The following is a 12,939-nucleotide window of genomic DNA, read 5'->3' on the forward strand; positions in this document are numbered from 1 at the left end:
GTCTGTGAAGAGTTGGCTTTCAAAATAAAAGCGTTGAAAATAGGAGGAATGGATTATATATTTATTCTTTATTTAATTGTATTTGTTTGTGTAAAATGAAAGCTGATTGGTATTGTTTAAAGGAATATATGATTAAATAAAATAGCAAAATCAATTCATTTTAAAGTCAAAATTCACAGTAAAACAAATCAAACTGTTCAAAGAAGAGGTAACTTATTAGGTATTGTTCAGTGTTGTTGTTTTTGTTTTTCTCTTGACCATACAATGTTTTCCACAATATAAATAGTGCTCATTTAACATCTTTGGCATGAACATAATCAATGCTTGCTGCAGAATTTGACTTGTGGAGAAGATTGTTTCAAAATAAAAGTCATTCAAATGCGCAAAAGGAAATCCTGCATAAAACACAAGATGGTGATAGCGACACGCATTTTTTTAAAAACATTTTATTTGACACTTGTCTTTCAAAGTTTCGTAAACATCAACAACAGCGTTGCCATTTGCCTGACGCAAAATAAATAAAAAAATAAATCATAGTATTTAACACAAGAAAACAAAACATCGAATGTATAAATAATAATACAATATACAAGTAATATTTTAGCCCTTGTCTTGGTATTCATTTTGTTATGATACCAATTTCTGCACGATTGTTATGTTTCATTTGCCATTAATCCAAAGCTTTGCTAGGTTGCTTTTGATCTGCAAATCTACAAATTCGGATGGTTTGATTGAATCAAACTGTTTTTTTTTTATTTCTCTTTTTAAATTCACAACATTATATAAACAAATGATGAAGCAGTCACGATGTAGAACAAATAAACAAGAAAAAAGAAAAGAAAGAAAAAAAGGTACAAGACAGGTACTAATCAGAATCACATATCAAAGGAAAAGATTAAAAGACTTACATATTTCAATTGTTTTTAACGCCTTCTTGTTACAGTTAGAGATCATATCAAAATAATGTTATACTTCAGCAAGCAAAACATGAAAAAGTGGTTTCTGAGCTGAAATTTTACATTTATGTATATACAATTTTGTTGACAAAATAAAAAGTTAAGTATATTTCGTTTTTTTTTGTAAATGCTCTTTTTTCTCAATTAACAATCCAAACAAAACATTTTCCCAAAGTAAAGGAAAATCCTTGTCAATGTTCTCAAAAACAAATAGGGAAAAGTCTTTCTTCAGTAATTTTTCTTTCTTAGAGTAATTTTAAAGCCAAAATAAATGCACTGAAGTCTCTGGGTGCTGTTTGTATCGATATCTTTTTTGAAGAAAATTGAATTTCTCGGGGTTTTTTTATTTTATTTTTCTATTCTTATTGAGCTCCTCGTCAGTACGGGAGGGGTGCCGGACCCGGAAGTCAGATGTTGCTGTTGAGTCACCCCTGACTGGTAACAGCCAGATAGCGGAAAACAACTAGAGATGATGCTGGAGAGCTCGGCATCTTTGAACCGATCCAGAGAGTGAATAAATGCGGGTTTCAATTTGGATATCGCCTTAAGCATTTGTGCTTCACTTTACAAGACTGACGTTTTATCAAAATGATGGAAGAAATTGACAGATTTCAAGTGCCACCAGTAAATCCAGAGATAAAGCTGCTGGTAAGTGTCACTCTCACTATATGAATAACACTGTGTGTACCTTTACACGTCGTGCTAAATTACTGTGTGTAAAGACAGTAATTCAGTATTATCTAACTTACCCTATCCCATAAACGCCGGTGCGTTACGTCATCCAAAGCATCGGTTATTTAGACAAAACCGACATATGCAGTTGATACTATGCCAGCTGTTATAGTGTTGACATCCTATGGTTGACATTGACTCAGACAAACAGAATATGAGCGGAATATATTGTTCTCGGTTTGGTCACGAATCGGAATTAAATGAATCTCTTTCGGTCAGATAATGAACTGTTATATTATGCAAACCTGCAGTAAATAAATGTGTTAAATAACACAAATATACGTTATGTAATTAATCTCACTGTCAGTGTCTTTGCTGCTGACCTTTGATTATCCAGTTCAACCATACTAATAAGCAAAAATTACAAAAACAGCACATTTGTGTTTCATTTTTTATTTTTATTGCTGAAGTAAGAATGTTGAACTTTATTCTACTGCATCCTTTCACTTTTGGTGTGAAAAAAAGGACTTTTACATTTGCCAAAAACATAACTTTTTTTTTTTTGTCATTATAAAACAAACAAGCAAGCCCAGCCCAGGTGAGGAAAAGTAACACAAAAGTAATGTTTACTTTGCATAAAAAGTAACTAAATACGTGTTTAGTTACATTTTTAGGGAGTTGTTGACGTAGGAAACACAGTGCATTGCTTCCGTGTTGCACACCAGAATGCCGGCTTACCATTGGCTGATGCTGTTCACGTGAGCACCACAACACATGCGTAGCCAATAGCTGGCCGACATAAACTGCGTAGGAGACTGACACAGACGAGAAGGAGTTGCTGAATAAAGTCGTTAGTTTTCGTTGTGTTGCTGTCTATGGAGGGGTCAGAGAGCTCTCGGATTTCGTCAAAAATATCTTAATTTGTGTTCCGAAGATGAACGAAGGTCTGAGAAATTGAGGACAGAATTTTCATTTTTGGGTGAACTAACCCTTTAAGGACACAGCATTCAAAATAATTAGTTAAACAATACTGTAGAATTTAACATATATAAGAAAACGCATGGATGATAATCACAAACTATACAAGCCTGAAAGCACTTGACTTGAATAGATTGGCTCACGTCTGCCCAATGAGACATTAGCAGACACATCTTGCATTTCTTGAATTACTTCTTTGTTTTAGAGCTTTTGTAAACGCATTGATTTCAGTAAGTATGTTTTCATTCAGTTAGTAGCCTGTATTTTCTGGGTAGACTGGAATGCACACATTAGAATATGCTGGATTGGTGAGATATGGCCGGGAGTGATATTGTCATCCTTTTTTTCAGTGGCGCCTCACTATTCCCAAAGTGCTGAAGACCCAGCTGTTACCCTATACAACAAACTGCGCTTTCTCATGCTAATTCATTCCTCTGTGGGCAGAAAAGGACAGGCCCACTACAATATGGCACCTGCTTTTCAAAGAAGAATGCTTATTCCTTTCTTTCAGGAATTTACTAGTTATTGGCTTTCTGATTTATTGTAATCATCACACCTTTTTTGTTGTTGTTGATGTCTTGTCTATACAGACGTGGTGACATTCTATTAGACCTCATAAATGAGTAGGAAAAAAACAAGCAGCACTTTTTTAAAACTCAAATTTTAGATACCATGTGCTTGGATAAAAGGAGGTCAGTAATAACAGTAAGCTTCCACAGTCCTTGCCGGTTTGCATTGACTATGATTTTGCCAAGCAGGGCCTTTTCCTGGATCAGCATCTTTTGTTAGTTCTAGAACAACATTACTGTCAAACTAACAGGGATAGTCTATACAAAAAAGAAAAACCTGTCATCATTTATTCACCTATATGCTGCTCCAAATCCGTATGACTTTCTTTCTTCTGCAGAGCACACAAGAAGATATTTTGAAGAATGTTGGAAACCAAGAAGTTTTAGTTCCCATTGACTTTGTCCTCACAATGACAGTCAGTGGGAACTGAAACTGGTTACCTACATTCTTCGAAATATCTTCTTTCATGTTCCACAGAAGACATTGTTTGGGTGGACTATCCCTTTAAATGAGTGGGCAATTTGATATATAATGTATTTATTTTTGAGTTCTATATAGGAAATTACAACCACCAGCAACTGTTAGTCACCTTATGGATCATGCTTTGCTGTGATTGGTCCAGAGTACATCTTATCATATAATCCCACCAATCCTTTTTACCACTTCAGCTATGTCAGCATTCGCTCATCTTCATCTCCTTCATCAACCTGCATCACCAAAATGCCATATTGACATGACATGAGGTCAGAGAGGACATAAATATCCTGGCCTTCAGATCATAATATCCCACATGACATCATTAATCTATGTTTTCCTGATGTTAAATGTTGACCTTCTCATTGGCACCCATTTTAAAGTCCTTGAAGACAAACGTTAGTCCTTGTTCAATTCAGTGCAATTTACATTTATTTGTATGGCGCTTTTCACAGTACATATCGTTTCAAAGCAGCTTCACAGAAAATGCATGCGTCTACATTACAGTTTAAAGTGATTTGTCCACGTTATGCATTTCAGAAATGCACTAAGCACACAGATTAGCTAACAATATATTCATTAATATATATATGTAATAATTAAGGCACAGAAATAAGTGAAATAAGAATACATGTTGTTAATGAATAGGGTAGATAGAAATGAGCATGTGTGCGTGTTGATGCAAAGCTGCGTCATCTGAAGTCCTCGCAGGAGTTGAGAGTTGTCTCTTCACAGGTGTTGGTCATCTGCAGTCTTTATGAGAGGCTGGATCCAGACTGGAGCTGACGGACTCTCTAGTTACCTCGGGATGGGCGTCCCTCCCGAAAAAACACAGAACGGAAAAATAATTAGCGTAGCTGCTGTTCAAATCATTAAGCAAAGACAATCATGTGCACTGATATAACTGGAGTACAATGTTATGAGATGCATTATGTGAATGCTTGGCTAAAGAGATGAATCTTTAATCTAGATTTAAAGGAACATGCCAACCTTTTGGGACTTTAGCTTTTTCACTGTATCCCCCAGAGTTAGACAAGTCCATACATACCATTCTCATCTCCGTGCGTGCCATAACTCTGTCTGACGCACCCACCACTAGCCTAGCTTAGCACAAAGACTGGAGGTAAATGGCTCCAGCTAGCCTACTGCTCAATAAGTGACTAAATAACGCCAACATTTTCCTATTTACATGTTGTGATGTGTATACTGGTAGTTGCATTGTGTACGAAGACCGACGGAAAATGAACATTTGCGATTTTCTAGACCGATAAAGGGTTTTTCCTGGGTCAAAAATGGTCTTCGGTGGTGGCTGTACACACACACACACACACACACACACACACACACACACGCACAGTAAAAAAGTACCTTACCCACGTGATCTGCAAGCACAATACTGACAATAAATTTTAAATAAATTCAAAGAAAGTTTGTAATTTTTGCTTATCTTATTTTGATACCTTGATGTTTGTTTTTGTTCCTCATTTTTACACTATTTACAGATAATTGTTTTGGTATATAATCATATCAATATTAAAAAGTAGTATTAAAAAAAATGAACAAATAGCCAAATTTTCTGCCATATACAATTTCATCAACTGGCTAATAACAACTTTGTTCTGGGTTCACCTCACTCCAGTCTAAACTAGATGATTTTAGGCTATTTATTTTACTACACATTGTGAACATAAATAAGCTGAAAGACTGTGGGTAACTAAAACTAACTCTTACACCCACTCTTGCTAAATTGGGTAAGCACACTTGTGTTCTCATTTCAGATGTGTTCAGAGTAAATGATTAAACTGATTTGTGAGTTCAGTGTTGGACAGATCAGTTGTTCTAACCAGTCGTTAAAATGATTCGGTTCAAAGGAGTCATCAGGTCGCGAATCGGACATTAGCAGACGCAGTGTTTCCCAACCTTTTTTCGGTCATGGCACCCTTTGAAAATGTTCTCCATTTTGTGGCACCCCCTCGCATACGTTACGCTTCAGTATTCGCTATGTTCAGGGAAAAAAGGACTACTGTCAAATAAAAATAAAGAACATAATAAGAACAAATAATTTAAATACAAGCAGCAGCACAAATAAATACTATTGAGCAAAGATACTAATAAAATAAACTATGCTTTTCAGGTTTTTCAGGTACGTCTAACATTAGTTTTCAGGTACAGAAATTGATCAAATGTAAAATAACATTGCATATTTGACTGTATAAATTAAAGATTAATCCTATTAAACTTACAAAAGCTATTCAATCTAGAGCAGTGAGTGATGTCCTTGTCTTTTGTTGTTTGACATTAAACAGACAGCAGTAAAGGCTACTGCCCCTTTAAGACCTAATGCTACTGCCCCTTTAAGACCTAATGCTACTGCCCCTTTAAGACCTGATGCTCGTATATGCGTCGTCTTCCTCGACTATTACGTTTAATTAAGGCATATACAGACTATGTCTGCTAGAATACTCATCAAGATGGACATGTTGACATACTTGTGTGTGAGTTTGTCCGTTCAAGAGCAAGACTTGAAAGAGAACTCAATTTGCGCGTTGTGAGATGTGCGCTTTCGGATGAGTGCACAGAGACACATTTTCTCACAGCGCGCGCGACTTCTCATTTGCGTCGTCTGGCACTACACCCGGGTGATGACGGCGAAAATGACTGGTCATACGGCAGCACTCGCATGCATTGAACAAAGTTTACAAAGATAATTATTTGAACAAAAAATATGAAGGACTTTTACACGGCACCTCGGTTGGGAAACACTGCTCTGACTGTGACACAATAACTGATCAAATAAGGCTTTGGCGGGACAAAAATTTGTTTTGGCGGCCGCCAAAAAAATTTCAATGTAGGAAAAACCCTGCGATATGGCTAGGAACTATACTGTCATTCTTGCGTAATAATCAAGGAACTTTGCTGTCGTACCATGAGTGCAGCGGCGCAATGATATTACGCAGCACCTGAAAATAGGCTAACTTCTGTCAACATAACCAACGTGACAACCTGCTTGCACAGGGAGCGTGCTGGGGACTATTTTCAAGCGCTGCGTAATATCATTGCGCCACTACACCCATGGTACTGCAGCAAAGTTCCATCTGTCTTAGTACACGATGTAACTATACACATCACAACATGTAAATAGGAAAATGTTGGCAGTATTTTGTCACTTATTGAGCAGTAGGCTAGCTGGAGCCATTTACTTCCAGTCTTTGTGCTAAGCTAGGCTAGTGATGGGTGCGTCAGACAGAGTTATGGCACGCACAGAGATGAGAATGGTATGTATGGACTTATCTAACTCTGGGGGATACGGTGAATAAGCTAAAGTCCCCAAAAGTCGGCGTGTTCCAAACTGGAGGAGTGAGTGAGTCTGAGCCCCGAACATTATTAGGAAGGCTATTCCATAAGTTAGGTGCCAAATATGAAAACGTTCTTCCTCCTTTAATGGACTTGGATATCCTAGATGTTACCAGAAGCCCAGAGTTTAGTGATCTTAAAGGGTTAGTTCACCCAAAAATGAAAATTATGTCATTAATTACTTACCCTCATGTCGTTCGACACCCGTAAGACCTCCGTTCGTCTTCGGAACACAAATGAAGATATTTTAGTTGAAATCTGATGGCTCTGAAAGGCATGAAGATTCGAAGCGTTATGAATCAGCGAGTCGAATCAGCGGTTTGAATCGCCAAATTTCAGCAGTTTGGCGGTTTGACACGCGATCCGAATCATGATTCGACTCACTGATTCATAACGCTTCGAAGCTTCATGAGGCCGTGTTTTGAAATCGTCATCACTATATAAGTCGTTATTTAGGGTTTTTTTGTGCACAAACACTATTCTCGCCGATTCATAAAGTTATTATAGAACCACTGTAGTGAGATGGACTTTGTAACGACGTCTTTAGTACGTTTTAAGGGTCTTGAGAGTGAACCATGCATTGTGCCAATGGAGGCCTTTCAGAGCCATCAGATTTCAACTAAAATACCTTCATTTGTGTTCCGAAGACGAACGGAGGTCTTACGGGTGTCGAACGACATGAGGGTAAGTAATTAAAGGTCCTGTTCTTCGTGATCCCATTTTTCAAACTTTAGTTAGTGTGTAATGTTGCTGTTAGAGCATAAATAATACCTGTAAAATTATAAAGCTCAAAGTTCAATGCCAAGCGAGATATTTTATTTGACAGAAGATCCCTTTCAAAGCCTACAGCGAACGGCCGGTTTGGACTACATCCTGGTACATCCTGCTTTAATTACGTCAGTAGAGCAGTTGACTAACCTCCGCCCACAAGAATACGCGAAAAAGGGGGTGTGGTCTTGTTGCTCCCTCGTGGAGAGAGGAAGTGTTGCGTTCGGTTCGGTTCGGTTCGGTTGCGTTTGTCGCCATGTGGTTCAGACGCTGTTATTTTCATCCCGGAGTCAAATCACCTTTGGCCTTCAGGGGCTGTAATTTGAGCGCGTTCATCTCCCCGTTATGGTAAGAGGCGGGACCTTTCCGGGTAACGTGCCCTAAGCTGCTGTCGAATAACAACACGGGAACCGCTGGCACAATCAGAACTCGTTACGTATTTCTGAAGGAGGGACTTCATAGAACGAGGAAATTCTCAGGCCGTTTTGAGGACAGTGAAAACAGCGGTATACAGATAAGTAAATTCTGTGAAAAATACTGTGTTTTTTTACACATGAAACATGAACACATGTTATATTGCACACTGTAAACACAATCAAAGCTTCAAAAAAACACGAAAGACGGGACCTTTAATGACAGAATTTTCATTTTACGAAACTTAATAGGTAACTATTGTAGGGATGTTAGAATTGGTGTTATGTGATCATATTTTCTTGACCTAGTAAGAACTCATTTTGGACTAATTGTAGCTTGTTTATTGAGGATGCAGGATAGCCAGCTAGTAGTGCATTACAGTAATCTAGTCTAGAGGTCACGAATGCATGAACTTTTCCGCATCAGAGACAGATAGCATGTTCCGTAGCATGACAGATAGCATGTTCCTTGTGAGAGATTTATTTAACACAAGACCTACATGTGTACAGTATTTCTGGGGATTCGCCATTGTTAAACTGCAATCTTGTTTTTGATGAGTTTCTATTGATTTGTGAGTCTTGCATTACTCTAGATCAATGTATGGTTTCAGTGCTGATAGTTTCTATAGACTGATCACTGTAATCTTGTGACAACATACTAAAATCAGCTTTAAAACACGAGAACAGAGATTAGGGTTGCATCAGATATTGCTCTGTAGTGCTCAGAGGCATCACTCCTTGGTTTTCTCTAGATGTTGCATAAATTTCACGGGCAGTTGTACTTGTAGTCTGTGGAATATGCATGACTTTGATGTTGTGCTTGGTGTTATTCCTCTGAGTTTTGCGCAGCCTGTGTGTAGTCTAACAAAGGCTGTCTGGATACAGCTCAATACATCGGCTTCCTCAACAGAGTCCTTTGTAGACCACAAAGTCCAAAGACAGATAAATAGTATTTTTTAATTTATGTTGACCTTTCTTTGAAGGTGTTGTGATCGATGCTCAGAAAAAAGAGAAAATCATATAGTGGTCCAGGAACGGCTTCAGATCCAGATGAATGACAATGTGCTTTAAATCCAGCATACGATTAGATGCTTCAGGAGCTTGATGGTATCCTGCTGGGCTTTTACCCACAATCCCCCGCTGGTCTCTTTAGCTGGTGCTGAGCTTAAAGGGTTTGTGAGAACCCTGCCAGGCCTACAGCTGGCACTATGCCACCGCTGAGCCAGTGGGCAAAGAGGTTTCCTTCACCAACAAGGCTGTATCCTCCTTCATGTTTGGAAACAAATGGATTTCGTTGGATGTTAAAAAAAGCCACATCATAATGACCCCTTCAAAAGTGTAGAAATAGTGTGTTATTTTAGTATTATTTATATAGTATGTATTTATAATATTTTAATTAGCTTAGTTTTATATTTTTAGTTCAATTTTAATTGCTATTTCTATATAGCCTTTTAGTAACGGTAGTATTTTTAATTTTATAATGCATATATTTATGTAAATTGTAACTGTTTATTTAAAAATACATGATGATGGCCCAAAGAGTCTCAAGTGGTCACATGGGCCACATCCAATGAAGGCAGGCTTTTTGAGGTCACAATAGGCGCTCTGTTGGCAGAGGCGGTTTGGGTGTGCTCTCAACATTTCCTCCAACAAGCTCCCTCTGTTCTGTCTCTCCCAGTCCCTGGTGATGTCACAGAGCACTCAGACCCTACATATTAAAAGGCTCGAGCAACAAAACATGTCTGGTGTTTCGTGCAAGCCAGCTATGCAGGAAGTACCAGTCGGTTACTATGACAGCTACAATCTCCCTCGTTTCATCCATCTTTCACCCGAGCAGCTGTAAAGAAAGGAGGCTGTGGACAATTTTAAAGGTGCCCTAGAATGAGTTGAAAAAATATTTTAAATTGTTCTCTCATATCTACTTAGAGGGTATGTGGCTTATTTAAGGGCAAAAATTGTCCAGATACGGTTTTACAGGTCCATTTACAACCCTAGAAATTGTCCCTAGAACAAAATGGTCTGTTTTCCCTTATTTGGAAGGGTCATGAATAGTAATGTGGAGTTCTGCTCTGATTGGCTGTTTCACTGCACGTCAGCAGCCACTCACACAATATTGTTTCAGGAGGTTACTTTTATTAGTATTATTGTATTATTTCTTATCAGATATGCCTTAAGGCCAATTTATACTTCTGCGTCGAGTGCATGCAGAAGTTACGGCGTACCATACGCATAGACGCGTTGGATACGCCGTAGCCTTCGCCGTACCCTACGCCGTAGCCTTCGCCGTACCCTACGCCGTACCCTACGCCGTACCCTGACGCGCACCTCTCCAAAAATGTAACAACGCGTCAATTCTACGCGGACCGCAAGCGCTGTGATTGGTCTGCCAGAACCCCTACCTCAGGTCAATAAATAAATAAAAAATCTGCGAGGAGTGTGTGTGTGTCCAGAAATGGGATGATAGTTAGTTCCTTATGTCTGCTATAACACAATATTTTGTAGTCCAGCGATTCTTTATGGTAGTAAGTAAATAAATACATAGATCCGCTGAGTATAGTTTATTTATTTTCTCATTAAAACCAAAGATGTTAATCAGTAATTGTATATCAAGAACAGGGACACATTAGGTTATATTTCGTGAATGAAGTCTCCGCAACAGCAATCGATTGCTCGAGCCACCGCTAGTGAAAACAGCGACACGAGCACTCTGCATGATTTCACAAACGCATTCCAGCTCCAGATCACCTTATTTAACTCTACAAATCAACTAGAGATGCTAAATTTGTATTAGATACAACAACTCAAGCTGCAAGAAAAACCGCTCTCTCACTGCTGCTGATATTCCGACATGAATGTACAGATTCTACACAACAAGCTGCTTCTTCTTCAGCTGTTGTCTTGATAACACCAACATGCCCGCGGACACTGCCTACTAGCGTCTGCATGTGTAATTGCACATTGACGCGGACAACAGCGCAGAAGTATAAATGCTCATGACGGTGTCGGCTACGCGTGTAGCCTACGGCGTACACTCGACGCAGAAGTATAAATTGGCCTTTATAGAAAAGACGAGAGCCGCGTTGGTTTCTATTGAGCCTGATTTCTCAAAATGGTGCGTGTGTGTGCTTATCCTGGGTACCATGACTACAGTGTAGGGCTGGGCCGATAAACGATATCATATCGAATCGCGATAAAATTCATGTCGATAACGATGATAAGCTTTGGACATTTTTACTCGATATAGATTACCCAATTGCAACAGAAATAAGCGCGACAACAGCCAGTCAGAGCCAGTCAGCCTGCAGCTTTTAACGTGCACAATCAAACACAAGTGGAAATGAGTGGATGCGGCGACGAACGTTAATTCAAAAGTGAAGCTAACCTTGAGTCATCATCCAAAGACGATGAATTTGTTGATAAAAGGTAGCACGAATTGTTACTCATTTGAACCGCGTCACACAGACCATATCCGCTCTGGTTTAAGTCCAAACGGCAGCGCGCTCACTCAACGCGAGCTCACTAGAAGAGATTCACTCTGAACAGTCACGCAAACTCTAAAGTGCGTTGTGGACCCAGAAGCGCGTGCATTCAACGAAAAACACACGTCTTGGTGATTTAAGCTAGTTTAATGCCAGATGTAACAGTGCTGACAAACAGGAGAAACACTGTGTGCGAAGATACAGTCAGAAGGCTTTTCCATCTTATCCATAATTTAGCATGAATGTACTGATGTAACTGCACCGCATGGTACTGTGGCAGAAATGTGGGATATTCCTATAGAATTATATTATATTATTAATGTAGACATGTATTAAATGTATTAAAGGAGTAATGGGATTTTATTACAGTATTTTTTTGTGTGATTGAGCTATAGAATTTGTGCATTTATGCTAAATATTTTTAGGCTAGGTCTACTGTTTTTCATTCAAATACCATAGAAACCATATAGATACATTTGACCAAGGCAGTGAAGAGCTATATGCATGTTTTTAACTGTGGTTATCATGATCTAAATCTATGATACTATGGAAGACCAATGCTTCATTTTAATACAAATCAGTCATAATATATTTTACCGTATAAAAATGAGGTTGTTACAATTTTTACAGATGTCCGTGTTTTTGTTAATGCACATAAATTTACATCTGCATCCTCCTAACTCAAGCAACTACTACTGTCAACTCCTGTCAAATGTGCATATTACAAAACATGTAATATTATTAATACTGCAGCTGAAGATATATGCCAAAGTGACACAAACCTGTTTCATGATTAGAAACAATATCACCTGTTAGAACATGCAGAAACTAAAACATAAATTTTTTCTATTAAGAAATGTATTTTGTTTAGGAAAAATGACTGGAAAAGTGTAAGTAATTCAAAAACGTGAAGTGTTGTCATATTCTGACAATAAAGAGTAGTTTAAAACCACAATTAACAGTCTGGTTTGTACAGCCTTCACTTAGGAGCAAAAATCTGCCTTTAAATTTGAAAGAAAGAAATAATATCGTGATAATTATCGATATCGACTGATATGAAAAGATTTTATCTAAATACATTTTTGGCCATATCGCCCACCCCTACTACAGTGCGAGTTATAGTAAGCATAAGCACCTGCTAACGGCTCGCACCACGCACTCACAGGAACGCTTACGACCGAGCTCAGTATTTTGACTGAATTATAAAGTGTGTCCCATTGGGTAATCAAAAGTTATATACACACTTGCAGTTTTCACGCCTACTTGAACACTTGG

The 12,939-nt window shown here is 38.4% G+C and overlaps 1 protein-coding gene across 2 annotated transcripts in view; it reads left to right on the plus strand.

Moving 5' to 3' along the window:
* Positions 1-1,344: 1,344 nt before the first annotated feature.
* Positions 1,345-12,939, plus strand: part of fam219aa (family with sequence similarity 219 member Aa) — a 28,319-nt gene continuing 16,724 nt past the window's right edge. The window contains exon 1 of one of the 2 annotated variants that reach the window (XM_079835220.1): positions 1,345-1,604. In XM_079835220.1, the coding sequence (XP_079691346.1) occupies positions 1,545-1,604 (60 nt within the window). In that variant the 5' untranslated portion in view covers positions 1,345-1,544. The remainder of the gene's footprint in view (positions 1,605-12,939) is intronic. The other variant, XM_079835219.1, reaches the window with a different exon arrangement.

Source organism: Gobio gobio (assembly GCF_949357685.1).
Source record: "Gobio gobio genome assembly, chromosome: 14".
In the NCBI taxonomy this organism is placed as follows: Eukaryota; Metazoa; Chordata; class Actinopteri; order Cypriniformes; family Gobionidae; genus Gobio; species Gobio gobio.